The sequence below is a fragment of the Trichosurus vulpecula genome, chromosome 1, assembly GCF_011100635.1.
Source record: "Trichosurus vulpecula isolate mTriVul1 chromosome 1, mTriVul1.pri, whole genome shotgun sequence".
In the NCBI taxonomy this organism is placed as follows: domain Eukaryota; kingdom Metazoa; phylum Chordata; class Mammalia; order Diprotodontia; family Phalangeridae; genus Trichosurus; species Trichosurus vulpecula.
Window position 1 is genome coordinate 119,123,735 of NC_050573.1, and position 14,697 is coordinate 119,138,431.

The 14,697-nt window shown below is 39.7% G+C and overlaps 1 protein-coding gene across 1 annotated transcript in view; it reads left to right on the top strand.

The window, feature by feature from the left end:
* The window catches only part of SNTB1 (syntrophin beta 1), a 311,463-nt gene that overhangs the window by 139,411 nt on the left and 157,355 nt on the right, over window positions 1–14,697 (top strand). Inside the window, exon 2 of the mRNA XM_036752733.1 lies at window positions 251–467. Coding sequence (XP_036608628.1) covers window positions 251–467 — 217 coding nt within the window. The remainder of the gene's footprint in view (window positions 1–250; window positions 468–14,697) is intronic.

A 14,697-nucleotide genomic window follows, 5' to 3' on the forward strand; every position in this document is an offset into this window, starting at 1 on the left:
CTTATCTTCTCCAGGATAAACAATCCTGTTTTTCTTATTAATCTATTGATCCTTGTATATCATGGACTTGCTGCCCTTTGCCATTCTGGTTTTCTGTCCTCCGGCTTACCTGTGTCCTTGCTAAATTGATGCCCAGAAATCCAGTGATTTCCCACCCCCTCCATTACAGCAGCTCTCATAGCCTCTGATTCTATAAGCCTAATGATACTTACATTCTATTTTCTCTTGGATTTTGTCTCTCTGTTTGTAGTGAAGTACATGCGAGAAGCAACTCCCTACGTGAAGAAGGGTTCTCCAGTGTCAGAGATCGGCTGGGAGACTCCCCCGCCAGAATCCCCACGGTTAGGAAGTACCAACTCGGATCCATTGTCACCGCTCTCCCTCTCATTTCACAGAGACAAAAAATGCATCCCACTCAAAATGTGCTATGTGACTCGGAACATGGCTCTGAATGACCCTGAAGACAGGTAAGGTGGACTGGTCTTTCTCTGCTTTATTCCTGCTTTCTGTTCTAGCTGCCATCCAGCCCCTAGGTTGAAAGGGCACTGTGGATATTCAGGAGGTATGGCTGGCAGCCTAGAAATCCTTGTGGGTTTGCAGCAAATGTTCTCCAGTGCTACAGGGAAGGGCCCAATTCAGGGAAGGAAAATGTATCTCATTTCCCTAGGCCCTCACTTTCCAGTGTTTCCAACAGTGGATAGGGAAATCATAGCTCTAGAGCTGAAAGGGACCTTGGAGCCCATGTGGTACAATTGGCTCATCTTACAGATGAGAAAACTGAGGCTTCGGGAGATTTCAAGAGATTTGCCTAAGAATACACAGGTAAATGTAAGAGGAAGAAGTAGAGTCCAAGTATTCGACCTCTGGGGTCAGTATTCTTTCCATTTCCCTTCCCCCAAAATCGGTATTGTTTTTAGCATGTAATTAGCCTGGAATACTGATGTAATAGATGCATATGTCAATTAATCAATAAGTGTTTAATGCACAAGGTACTATGCTAAGTGTGGGGAATACCAGTACAAAAACAAAATAGTTGCTGGCCTTCAGGAGCTCACATTCTACAGAGATATCAAGTACAAACATAAGAGGAAAGAACATTTGTTGTAGAGTCAGCGGGTCTGGCTTCGAGCTTTGTCTCTGATGCTCACTACCCGTGTGACCTTAGGTAGGTCACTTCACATCATCCTCACCTGTGAAATGAGTTGAGTTGGACTAGAGGGCCTCTAAAGTCCCTCCCAGCTCTAGTCTATGAACCCATAATCCTAAATATATATGAAAGAAATAATTCGGCTTTTATTTATTTGGCAACAAGGGGTAGAGCGGGGTGTTACAGCATGACTCAGTGGACAAAGGTCTAGACTTGGAGTGAGGTTGACCACTCAGCCACTTTCTAGTTCTGCGACCATGGAAAACTGCCTTTTCTTTCTGGTCTTCAGTTATCTCCTACTTGTGGGCAGCTAGATGGCATAGTGATTGAGCACTGAGCCTGGCATCAGGAAGACCTGAATTCAAATCTGGCATCACATACTTACTAGCTACGTCACCCTGAGCCAGTGAGTCACTTAACCTCATTTCTCTCATTTCCTCATCTGTGAAATGAGCTGAAGGAGGAAATTGCAAACCACTCCAGTATCTTTGCAAGAAAACCCCAAATGGGGAAATTCCTAAACAACAACCAATGGGGAAAATGATAGTGCCTTCCTCACAAGGTGATTGTGAGGATCGATTGAGATTGTGTCTGCAAGGCAGTACATAAATGGGAAGCATTATCGTCATATCACACTCAGACTCTGGCACACAGTGGAACCAGACCCTTTACCCTGGCTCTACTAATACATATCTCCAAAGCAAGTGACATCATGTCCTGAAGGAAGCCTCTGGTTTCCCATTTGTCAAATGAGGGGGTTTGTCTAGATCAAGGAGTTTTAACTTTTTCTGTGTGTCATAGACCCCTTTGTTAGTCTGGGGAATCCTAGGGGACCCTTCTCACAATATTTTTAAATAATTGAAGAAAATGTTTAACTTCAGTTTTACTGTTTCATCATTTCAATCATGTCCAACTCTTTGTGACCCCATTTGGGGTTTTCTTGGCAAAGATACTGGACTGGTTTGCCATTTCCTTCTCCGGCTCATTTTACAGATGAGGGAACTGAGGCAAACAGAGTTAAGTGACTTGCCTAGGGTCACACAGCTAATATCTGAAGCCAGATTTGAACTAACAAAGATGAGCCTTCCTGACTCTAGGCCCAGTACTCCATCCACTGTGCCACCTAGCTGCTTCCAATTTCAGTTAGAGGTTAAGAAAAAGATTAGATAGATAGATAGATAGATAGATAGATAGATAGATAGATAGATGATAAATAGATAGATAGATATTTTTCCATTTCATGGACCTGCTGAAAAGTATCCAGACCCCTTGAAGGTACAGACCCTCAAAGGGTTAAGAGCTCTTGGTCTAGAAGCTGGGATTCTCTTTCTGGGCAATAGAGAGATATGCCTATAATTCTCATGTGCAGTGGTATCTCTGGAAGAATTTGAGCAGGAGTCCACGTCACTAGATAATGATATCAGCCAATTCAAGGAAGGCATGGGGAGGTCAGCCAGAAATGAGAAATAAGTGAATTGTGGAGGTTTTTTTTTTTCTTTTTGTCAGGGTTTCCTAATCCACGTTAACCAGCAAAGATTCAAGGGATTGACTCAGGCAGAGGAGGAAGATTGAAAGAGGGGGGAGAAATAGCCAGCAAATGGGGAATTTCTGTGACCTTTGCATCTGCATTAAAATGCTAAAAATAGGACCAGTTCACTGGCCCTTATTTGTAACATGTGTGGGACAGCTGCATTGCACCAGCAGACTAAATAATTGGCTATTTTCACAGTTGCTGACAATGAGAGCCAGTGGGGCATGCAAAGGGGAGAAAGTTGCCATCTCAACCCCCAGATCAATGCTCCTTTTGTTCCTCTCTCCACATACTAGCTCCAAAGATCCTGCTTGAACCCCTTCTGAGTCTCAACACATATTTGTTGGATTAGAAGCTGCATTTTTACACGCCTTGCCCTCCGTCCCCCCTCCCAACACACCCCTCACCATTGTTCATTATATCTCTACAGGGATCAGTCAGTGGAGCTAGGGAAAAGAATAGAAGCAAAGCCATGGGGGCAGGAACACACAAGCAGGGCCAGAGGTAGGGAAAATTGTGAAGTCAGCTGAGTTTTCTTCTGCTCAGTTCATCTCCCTTTCTTTCTTTTTTGCAGACATGGGGGTTGGGGGGAGGAAGTTTGCCTGACTATGTAGGTCCCAGCCCATTCAGATACCTTGGACATTCCAGATCAGAACCTTTGTTCTGAACAGTTCCAAACTCCCTCCCCCTCCTCATGCAAAGTTGTCCCATACCCTCAGGCTCCCTTTCCAAGGTTCCAATTACCTAATCTGATAAATTAATCTGTGCATTATGAGGTGCTAATGTGATACGGTATTATTCCTCCTAAGTAACATATTTGAATTTTAAGAGACCTTTATGAGAATCAATGCCTTAACTCCACAAATGGCCATTCAGGCTGAAAACCTTTCTAACTGAATAAAATCCAAAATCCTTAACCTGTTCCTCCAAGCCTTCCACAATCTGGTGCCACCCTTCCTTCCTAACTTTATCTCACTTTAATCTGCTTTTTGTATACTACTCTCCAGCCAAATTGGATTGTCCACCTTCTCCTGGACAAGTCTGATAGCACTCACCATTCTCTGTGCCTAGGACGCCCTCACTTCCTGCTTTTGCTAGCGATTGAAATCCTACCTGGCCTCCAAGAACCAATGTTACCTTCTTTAGGAAGCTTTCCCAGTCCTGAAAACTTGGAAATTTTCTTTCAAAAGATTGTGGAGTGAAGCTAGCATTTTTCCGAGCTCTCCCAACATATTCCTTCCATATCAACCTAAAAATGCACAAACTGAATTCTGTGCAGAAAAGCCCATTAAAAGTCACAGTGAGATATTTTTTCAGCTCAGGGCAACTTAGGAAAACAGAAAGAGAAGTCTGTAGATGCTAACATGCAGGCTGGCCAGGAGCACATGGTGGAGCAGAAGTGGTACCAGCAGTTACGACAGCAGCAGCCATAGGGAGTCACTTATGTCCCAGAAATCAAAAGGGGACTTAATACCTGGATGGAAACAGATTTCACAGGATCCCTACACTAGCACTGGGAGCAGGAATGGGTGCCATCTGTTGGATCTGTTGTCTGTTATCCAGTTCTGGGTTACAGTTCCAGGGAAAGAGAATGGTCATGGTTGTGAGGGAACAGGAGCTCTACCAAGAGACCAGAATACAGACCACAAGGGCAGTGAAGAGAACTCTCCATGTACCACACTACCTTGGAAACACCAAAAATTTACAGGCCCCCACTGAGCTATGAAAGTGGCAGGTAAACATAAAGGACAATTGACCATAAAAGCTTCTATTATGATATGACAAAAACTCAGAAGACAATGACTTGAAAAGATCTATAAGCAAAACCTCAGAGAAAAATGAAGATCAGACAAAGTCCAAAAAGAATTCCTAAAAGAACTAAAGAAAGAGATGTTTTTAAAGGCAAAAGAGATTTTTAAAAATCAAATAAGAGCAGTAGAGTAAAAATTGGGGAAGGAAATGAGAGCTATTCAAGAAAATTATGAAAAAAGAATTAACAGCTTGGTAAAAGAAGCACAAAAAATGCTGAAGAAAATAAGTCCTTAAAAATCAGAATTTAACAAATGGTAAAAGAGGTACAAAACCTCACTAAAGAAAATAACTCCTTAAAGGATTGGAGAGATAGAGTACATTATGAAATATAAAATTGATAGTTTTAATTATATTAAATTTAAAAGGGTTTGCATAAACAAAACCAAAATCAAAATTCAAAGGAACACAGAAAACAGGGGAGAGGGGTGGAATTTTATAGCAGGTATCTCTGATAAAGTCCTTATTTCTCAAATATGTAGGGAACCAAGTTAAATTTATAGGAATACTATTCATTCTCTAATTGATAAATGGTCAGAGGATATGAACAGGCAGTTTTCAGGCAAAGAAATCAAAGCCATCTATCATATAAAAAATATTCTAAATCACTATTGATTAGAAAAATGCAAATTAAAACAACTCTGAGATACTGACTCATACCTACCAGGTTGGCTAATATGACAGAAAAGGGAAATGATAAATGTTGGAGGGGATGTGGGAAAATTGGGACACTAATGTACTGTTGGTAGAGTTGTGAAATAATCCACCCACTCTGGAGAGCAATTTGGAACTATGCCCACAGGGCTATAAAACTGCACATATGCTTTCACCCAGCAATACCGATAGTAGATATGTATTCCAAAGAGATTTTTTAAAAAAGAAAAGGAAAAGGACCTATTTGTACAAGGGTATTTATAGCAGCTCTTTTTGTGGTAGCTAAGAATTGGAAATTATCAATCGAAAAATGGCTGAACAAGTTGTGGTATATGATCGTAATGGAATACTATTTTGCCATAAGAAATGACAATCAGGCTGATTTCAGAAAAATCCTGATGTACAGTGAAGTGAGCAGAAGCAGGAGAACATTGTACACAGTAACAGCAATATTGTATTATGAACAACTGTGAATGACTTAGCTATTCTCAGAAATATAATGATCTAAGACAATCTCAAAGGACTCATGATGAAAAATCCTATCCACCTCCAGAGAAAGAACTGATGGAATCTGAATGCAGACCAAAGCATACTATTTTTCCCTCCCTCCCTTTTTCCCACCCTCCCTCCCTTCTTTCCTTCCTTCCTTCCTCCCTCTTCTTTCTTTGAGTTTTCTTCTGCAAAATAACTAATATGGAAATGTTTTATATGATTGCACCTGCATAACCTATATCAGATTGCTTACCATTTCAGGGAGAGGGCAGGGAAGAGAGGGAGGGAGAGAATTTGGAACTCATTTTTTAAAAAACATGTTAAAAATTGTTTTTATTTGTAATTGGGGAAAAAATAAAATATTATTTTAAAAAATTAGAATTTATCAAGTAAAAGCTAATGACTCCATGGGACATCAAAAGCAATAAAACAAAATAAAAAATTAAAAATATAACATGTGAAATATCTGATAGAAAAAACAACTCCCCTGGAAAATGGATTGAGGAAGAAGCCATGATTTTAAAAAAGACTCTAGATATTATATTTCAAGCAATTATAAAGAAAAACTGCCCAGATGTCTTAGAACAAGAAGGCAAAGTAGAAATTTAAAGAATGCATTTTTTATCTCAAAAAAAAAAAACCAAAACAAATAGGAATGTTATAGCCAAATTCTACAGCTTCCAGGTCTAGGAGAAAATACTTTAGTATTTTCAGCCTAAAATCAGCCTTTCAAATATCATGGAGCCAGAGTTAGGATCACACAAGTTTTAGCAGCTACCACCTTAAAGGAGCAGAGGGCTTGAATATGATATTCTGGAAGGCAACATAACGAGGATTACAACCAAAAATAATCAACCCAGAAAAATTCCTGTAGGATAAAAATGAATATTTAATGAAATAGAGGACTTTCAAGGATTTTTTATGAAAAGACCGGAGATGAAGTGAAAATTTTGACATTGAAACATCATATTCAAGAGAAGAAGAAAAAGGTGAACATGACCAAGAAACTATAAGGGACTTAACAGGGTTAAACTGTTTACATTCCCATTTGGGAAAATGATACATGCAACCTCTAAGAAGTTTATCATCTTTAGGGTAGTTTGAAAAAAAGGCCACTTAGAGGATATGGATGTGAGTCTATCATGTCAGGATGATCTCAAAAGAAGAATGGAAGGATGAGAAAGAAGGATATGCTGGGAAAGGGGGAAAGGGAGAGGGAGAATGGGGAAAATTATCTCATAGAAGCAAATGAGCAAAGTAACCTAGTATTTGAAAAACCCATAAATCCCAACTATTGAGTCATATATTCACTATTTAAAAGATTGCGGAAAAACTAGAAAATCTGGCAGAAACTAGGCATAGACCAACATCTCACACTGTATACTAAGATAAGTTAAAAACAGAATTACAAGATTTAGACATGAAGGGTGATATTGTAAACAAATCAAGGGAGTATAGAAGGTTTTACCTATCAGATCTTTGGTTAAGGGAAGAATTTCTCACCAAACAAGAGATAGTAAAGTTCACAGGAAGCAAAATGAATACTTTTGATTACATGAAGTTAAGAAGTTTTTATATAAACAAAACCAGTGCCCCCCAAATTAGAAGAAAAGCAGGAAGCTGGGAAAAATACAAGTTTCTCTGGTAAAAGTCTCATTTCTCAAATATAGGGAGCTGAGCCAAATTTACAAAAATTAAAGCCATTCCCCAAATGGTCAAAAGATATGAACAGGCAGAAGATGTCGGAGAAGATGTGGGAAAATAAGTACACTAATGCACTGTTGGTGGAGTTATGAACTGGTCCATTCATTCTGGAGAATGACTTGTAATTCTGCCCAAAGTACTCTAAAACTTTGCATATCCTTTGAATCATCAATACCGCTACACTGTACCCCAAGGAACTAGAAAGAAAAAGGGAAAGGACTCAATAGACAAAAATATTTATAGCAAGCTCTTTTTGTGGTGGCAAAGAACTGGAAACTGAGGGGATGCCCACCAATTGAGCAATGACTGAAGAAGTTATGGTATATGAATATTCTGGAATGTTATTGTGCTTTAAGAAATGATGAAGGGAATAGCTTCAGAAAAACTTGGGAAGATTTATATGAAGTGATACAAAAGTGAAGTGAGCAGAACCAGGAGAATAGTGTACACAGCAACAGCAATATTATATAAATAATCAACTATGAAAGACTTAGTAACTGATCCACCTTAATAACAGTGATCCACTACAATCCAAAGAATGCATGATGAAAAATGATGAAAGATATCCACCTCCAGTTAGAGAAATGTTGGACTCAGAGTGCAGACTGAAAGATATTTTTTCCTTTGTTTTTCTTGCTTCCCACCTCACCCCCAGAACATAGCTAATGCAGAAAAACATTTTGCATGACTTCATATGTATAATGGGTGTCATATTTCTTGTCTTCTTAATGGGTATAAAAATAGGTGGAGGAAGGGAAAGAATTTGGAACTGAAAATAAAACTTTAAAAAATTGTAAGAGGAAATTTTCTTTCCCTCCTCAGTCCTCATACCAATCATGCAATCAACACGTCTTTTTCAAGTCTCTACTATGTACCAGGCACTGTGCTAAATTCTGGGAATACAAACACAAGTACTCAAGACAGTTCCTGCCCTCAAATAACTTACATTCTAAAGGCGTAAGACTATCCAGGGGAGCACAAAGGGGAGATGCACTGGGTAACATGTCAGCTATCAAGGGCTGGTGACCATGGAAAAAACAAAAGGTTATGTTAGTTAAGGATGAGAATGACGAATGGGGTTGTAGGCAGCGGTGAAGAGGTGGCCAGAAAGTGGTGTGGAAACCTGACACTGAGCAAAATAAGAGGAACACTTACCTATCAGGGCCAGGTGATCAAATAGCAGATCCAAGGTTGTGGTGCAGGGAGGAGGAGTTTCAAGGATGGTGGGTAGAGTGCAAGGAGCATGGTAAGAAGGGGGTGAGGAGGTGCCTGGGAATGAAGTTAAGTGATGAAAGTGAAACATTCCACGCCTTCAAAGAACTTGCATCTTACTGGGGTGACAACATGTACATATATAGATACATGAAAGAATCGATAATTTTGGAGGTGAAGAAATTAGCGGTTGAATGGACCATGAAGAGCTTCAGGTAGAAGGTGGCCCTTGAGCTGAGTCCGCTATGAGATGGAGATGAAGGAGGGAATAGAACAGCCTGTGTAAAGGCATAGAGGCGGGGGATGAAGTTTCATCTCTGATGGATATGTAAGAAGGTTAGCTTGGGTTTAATATAGCCTATATGACAGAGAGTGTAATAAAGGTAAAAGGTTAATATGGACTTTAAAAGCCAAAGAGAGGCACTTATATTTGATCTTAGAGATAATAAGGAGCCACTGGAGTTTACTGGGGCAGGCAGGGGCTGATATAATTAGACCTGTGATTTAGGAAAATCACTTTGTCAGCTGAGTGTGGGACAGATCAGAGAAGAGAGAGATTTGAGGCAGGGAGACCCATTAGGAGGCTACTGTAATATTCATGGCAAAAGATGATGAGAGCCTCTCCTATAGCACAGTATTTGCTCCTCTCTTATGTAGTTATATTCTGGGTTTTTTTTGGAGTTGCTTGGTTATGTGTTGTGTCTCTATACTAGATTATAATCTCTACAGTCATCTTTGTACTCTGAGTACCTGGCACCGGCATTTGCACATAGGAGACCCTTAGCAAATGTTTGTTGGGTTGAATTCAACAGGATTCAGTCTAGGTTTGAGGACAAGCCCATAGCAGAAACAAATCAATTGATCAGCCTTTAGCAAATCCAAGGACACAAATTGCCAGTGCTATTTACTTCCAAATGAGGAGGTAGCCTTGTGTTCAGGAGGAAGAGATCCTGTCTCCTACTGTTGTTCAGTCGTGTCCAATTCTTTGTGACTTCACGGACCAAAGCATGCCAGTCCCTTCTGTCCTCCACTATCTCTCAAAGTCTGTCCAAGTTCATGTTCATTGTTCTCATGATACTATCTATCCATCTCTTCCTCTACCATCCCCTTTTCCTTTGGTCTTCAATCTTTCCTAACATCAGGGTCTTTTCCAATGAGTCCCATTTTCTCAGTATGTGGCCAAAGTATTTAAGCTTCAGTATTTGACTAAGTATTTCTCTAAGTATTAACTGATTTGATCTCCTTGCTGTCCAAGGGACTCTCAAAAGTCTTCTTCATCACTGCAATTCAAAAGCATTGATTCTGCAGAGCTCAATTTTCCTTATAGTCCATCTCTCACAGACAAACATTGCTACTGGGAAAACCATAACTTTGACCATATGGACCTTTGTTGACATGGCGATATATCTGCTTTTTAGTATGTTGTCCAGATTTGCCATAGCTTTCCTTCCAAGGAGCAAACATCTTTTAATTTCATGGCTGCGGTCACCGTCTGCAGTGATCTTTGAGCCCAAGAATATAAAATCTGATACTGCTTCCATTTCTTCTCCCTTAGTTTGCCAGGAAGTGATGAGACCAATTGCCAAGACCTTCATTTTGGGGTTTTTTTTAATGTTAAGCTTCAAGCCAGCTTTCATACTTTTCCTGTTTCACTCTCATCAAAAGTCCTCTAAATTCCTCCTCACTTTCTGACATCAGATCTGTCTCCTGACTCCATGCTTTTTCTCTCGCTGTCCCCCAAGCCAGTGGGAAAACCTTGTCTCTGCCTCTTGGCTCCCCTGGCTTCCTTCATATCTCAGCTAACATTCTGCCTTCTGCAAGAAGCCTTTCTCAATCCCCTTTAATGATAGTGCTTTCCTTCTGAAATTACTCTCATATTCTGTCTATATTTTGTTTGTAAATAGTTGTTTGCATACTAACTCTCCTATTAGATTATGGGCACCTGGAGAGCAGTTTGTATGTGTGTAGACAGTATAGGAGGGGCAGATGTTTACCTTTCTTTGTATTCCTAGCACTTGGCATATTGCCTGGCACATAGTAGTAAGTGCTTAATAAATGCTTACTGGTTGACTGACTGTGTCACTTGATAGTGTGCAAAATTGGACTAGATTAGCCTACAGGGATCAGACCTGGCAATGTAGTTAAGCAAAAAAGGTCTAGAAGGTAAAGAGTCAAATTGAGGGATATCATCACAAATCCAGAGTTGAAATGGACCTCAGAAGCTATCTAGACCAACCCTCTTATTTGCATATGATGAAATTGAGGTGGGGAGAAGTTGAACGATTTTCCCATAGTCACACAGCTAATAAATATCTGAGGCAGGATTTGAACCTGGATCTTTTTTACTCCTAGTCAGTATCCTGTCTACTTCATGATGCTGAATCCAGATAACATTCAAAACACTAGAAGAAATCATAAGGCTTTTTTTTCAAGTAGGCTTTCCCTGCCTAATTTCTCAAATAAATATCACTAAAGCACTTTGAAGAGATCATGAAGACACCTACTCTTCTTCCCTGTCATCCATTCGTAGAAATGTTTTGCTACTCACTCTGGAATTTCATTTTTTTTGGTAGAGGACTGATACAAGACTTGGCCATTTGAAAATACATTCAGGGAACCGGTTAAGTAGAAAACAAGTCTATAGACAATTACCTCTCTTAAAGAAAATCATTGGGAAAAAGGGAAATCTGCCCCTGCTTCTTTTCAACTGTATTTGGAAGTTATTTCATATTCTCTTAAACAACTCTTGCTACATTTTCAGACCTTTGGTTTACATTCAGTCATCAGGAGAGATTAATAATCAGCCACCATCTTTCCTATTCAATTACCTGCTTCCAGCTGGAGAAACTTTGCCAACTCTTCCCTTTCTCTTGTTTGAGTTACCATTTGCTTGTCCACGTGTCTCAAGCTGGAATTTATTTCTAGGATATGGAATATTTGTGATATGGATACGTAGCCAAACCTTTAAGGTATTAGGGTAAAAGTGAAAGTTATGACAAACACAAAAGTTCATGTCCGTGACCTTAGATTAGTCAAACAACAAACTACTTGTCAGATAATATTCCATGAGTCAGAGCTGTGGTGCCCTTATGTCTGGGTAAAACAAACCACTACCTACTTAAAAAATAAAACTTCCACTGGTTCTACAGTATAGTACAGGTAATGTATTTGAGCAAAGGCATTGTTAACATGCAAATGTCATTTGAAAAACATATGCTATATATAAGTGAATATGCATGTACAAATTGAACATCTATAAACATTAAACCACTAACTAGGCATTATTATGAATGTATCAAAGTAACTACTCATTGAGCAACATACTTGGGCAATGGGGCCAATGGAAAGAAAAGTTTAGGAAGGAAAAAGGATGACAAGCATTTGCAGTCAATCCTTAACATTCACACATTTAACTCTGATGACATCAGGCATTTGTGTGATTTTATTAGTAACCTCATTTTCACTTTCACATTGACAACTGTACATTTACAGCTATGTGCCGTAGAGAAAAAAAAGAGAGGCATGATGCATACAAGTTTATAGAACAGCAGGTATCCTACTAGGCACTTCACTGGTCTTGTTACTGTTCATTCAGTGTCAAACATTATGTTGAGGCCTCTCTGCTGTCGGCATCTTCCAACAGTTGTGACTAAAGTCCCAGCAACCTCTCCCTTGGCTTTTAGAGGGTGACCAAAGTAGAGAGATTTACAGAAATCCATGTTTATTTTTATTGAGATGTTAGCACAAAAAAACACAGAATTCTAGGGAATTACTAGTGAAAAAAAAGTTTTGCATGTTACCAGTTTTATTTTGTGTACTGCATTTTATGAGTTACTTGATGGTTACAGTGTTAGGAAAAGTACATATTATCAGAATTAATGTTTTATTAAAAAAGAATTTAATGCCAAAAAGTGTATTTTCAACAATCTCTACCAAAAGATTACAGTTTTTAGTGGTTTCAGGAACCTAACCCCCTATTTCCTATAGGTTCAGTGTATCACCATTCACATTTTGTTTTACTTTCTCACCATTTTCCTGGAATGCTATATGCCCCCTAGCCCCAGACCCCTGCAAAAGTTAAAGATTGACTATATGAAGCTCTTTGTATGTGCCAGGAATTGCACTAAGCACTGGAGATACAAATATAAGCAAAAAGAAAGATAGTCTCCACCCTATATTTTAATGAGACAAGCCAAGACACAAAAGGGAGCTGAATAGTTTCTAGCAGGAAGAAAGGAGACAGAACAAAAATCTATAACATAAGGTACAATAGGTGAAGGCAGATTTAGGGGTGATGCTTTGCAGCTAGAAAGCCCTGGACACTTTCATGTAGGGGAGTATCAGAGGAAGAATAGAACATAGAAAACAGAGTTAGAGGCAGTGAAGAAAAAATTTCACCTATTTCATAATTTTCCCCAAGCCCAGCCTTGGCCAGAATTATTAACTGGCACTTCTGTGAATCTGCAGAAAAATGGTAATTGATGCTCATAACCCTGAAGCACAGCAGTATCCTGAATTATTTTCTGAATCATCGAAGATTAAATTTTGTTCAATACAGTTTTAGTGTTCAACTTATCACTGTCCCTACACTTGTCCTCTCTTCCTTTTCTTCTGTCTCAGAGGAACTGATTTTATTTCTGCTCTTTAAAGAAAACTTCACCACCTGTATGTACTCTGAACACTCCTTCCCAGGCCAGACTCTTCTATAATGAGCCCTTCCCATTCTAACATCTAAGTGGCTTGGTGGACAGAGCACTGGACTTGGAGAAGAGAAGGCCTTAGTTCAAATCCTTCACGGATACCTGCTAGCTGTGTGACCCTGATCAAGTCACTGAACCTCTGTCTTCCTCAGTTTCTTTTTTTTCTTCTTCTTTTTTTGGAGGGGGGAAGGCAAGGCAATTGGGGTTAAGTGGCTTGCCCAAGGTCACACAGTGTGACAAGTGTCTGAGGCCGGATTTGAGCTCAGGTCCTCCTGACTCCAGAGCCGGTACTCTACTCACTGCCCCACCTAGCTGCCCCCTTCAGTTTCCTCAACTATAAAAAAGCAGCTACTTCCCAGGGTTGTTATGCAAATCAGTGAGATGCTACATTGTAAGTGCTTTGTAAAGTTAAAGCACTGCACAAATGCTAGTTATTATTAATATTGTTATTATATCTTATTATTATTAATATTACCTTCAGTCTATCTTCTCTGTATGAATAACTTATCTTCTGCCTTCAGTAATATTCAGGTCTCTCCTATCTGAAGAAAAGCTTCATCTAAACCTGCCTCTCATTTTGGCTACCATCCAATTGCTTTTTTTGTGTACTACAGCGTACTACAAACTTTTCACTGCAAAACTTCCCAAACACTCCTCTACCCCATCCCCTGCCTATTCCTTTTTTAAAGCCCTGAATCCTAGCTAACATTTCTTGCCACTTTCTTGGGACTAGTAGCCTAAAGGTAACCAGTGATCCTATTACCAAACCCACTGGTCTTTTCTATCTTCATCCTCCTTGGATCCTTGGTGTCATTTGAAACCTGCTCTTTGAAACACTCTCCTGGGTTTCCATCAATCTCTACTGGTTCTTTCCAACTCCATCACTCACTCTCTCGTTGAACTCATTCACTCCTGGGATTATCAGAACACAGACTCACAGTTAGAAAGGACCTCAGAGAACATCTAGTTCAAACTATTTTACAGATGAGGAAAAAACAAGGCCAAGACAGGTGATGCTAATGGCAGGACCAGGATCTGAATTCTAGTCCTCTGACTGTAATTCTAGACCTCTTGCCACTACGCCACTCTGACAACCTCAAGAATCACCTTTCTAGAGAATTTCCAAATCCCTTACATCCGTTTCTTACCTCTATCTCAGTCCCATTTTTTTTTCCAACAACCTAAAGCACCTTTCCATTTGGATGCTCTGTGCTGTGTCTACAACTCAACTCATTGTAGCCCCTCTCCCCAGCTAGATTGACTCCTCTTCCCTGTGATCATTTGGTTAGTCTTGACAGGATCCTCAGCCTGGAAGGGATTGGAGGGTTCACTGAAACTAGCCCCTTCATTTTACAGATGAAATAACTAGGGTCTGGAGAAGTACAATAGAATCAGAGCTCAAGCTAGAACTCAGGATACCTGATTTCTAGGTCAGTGTGCTACAAATA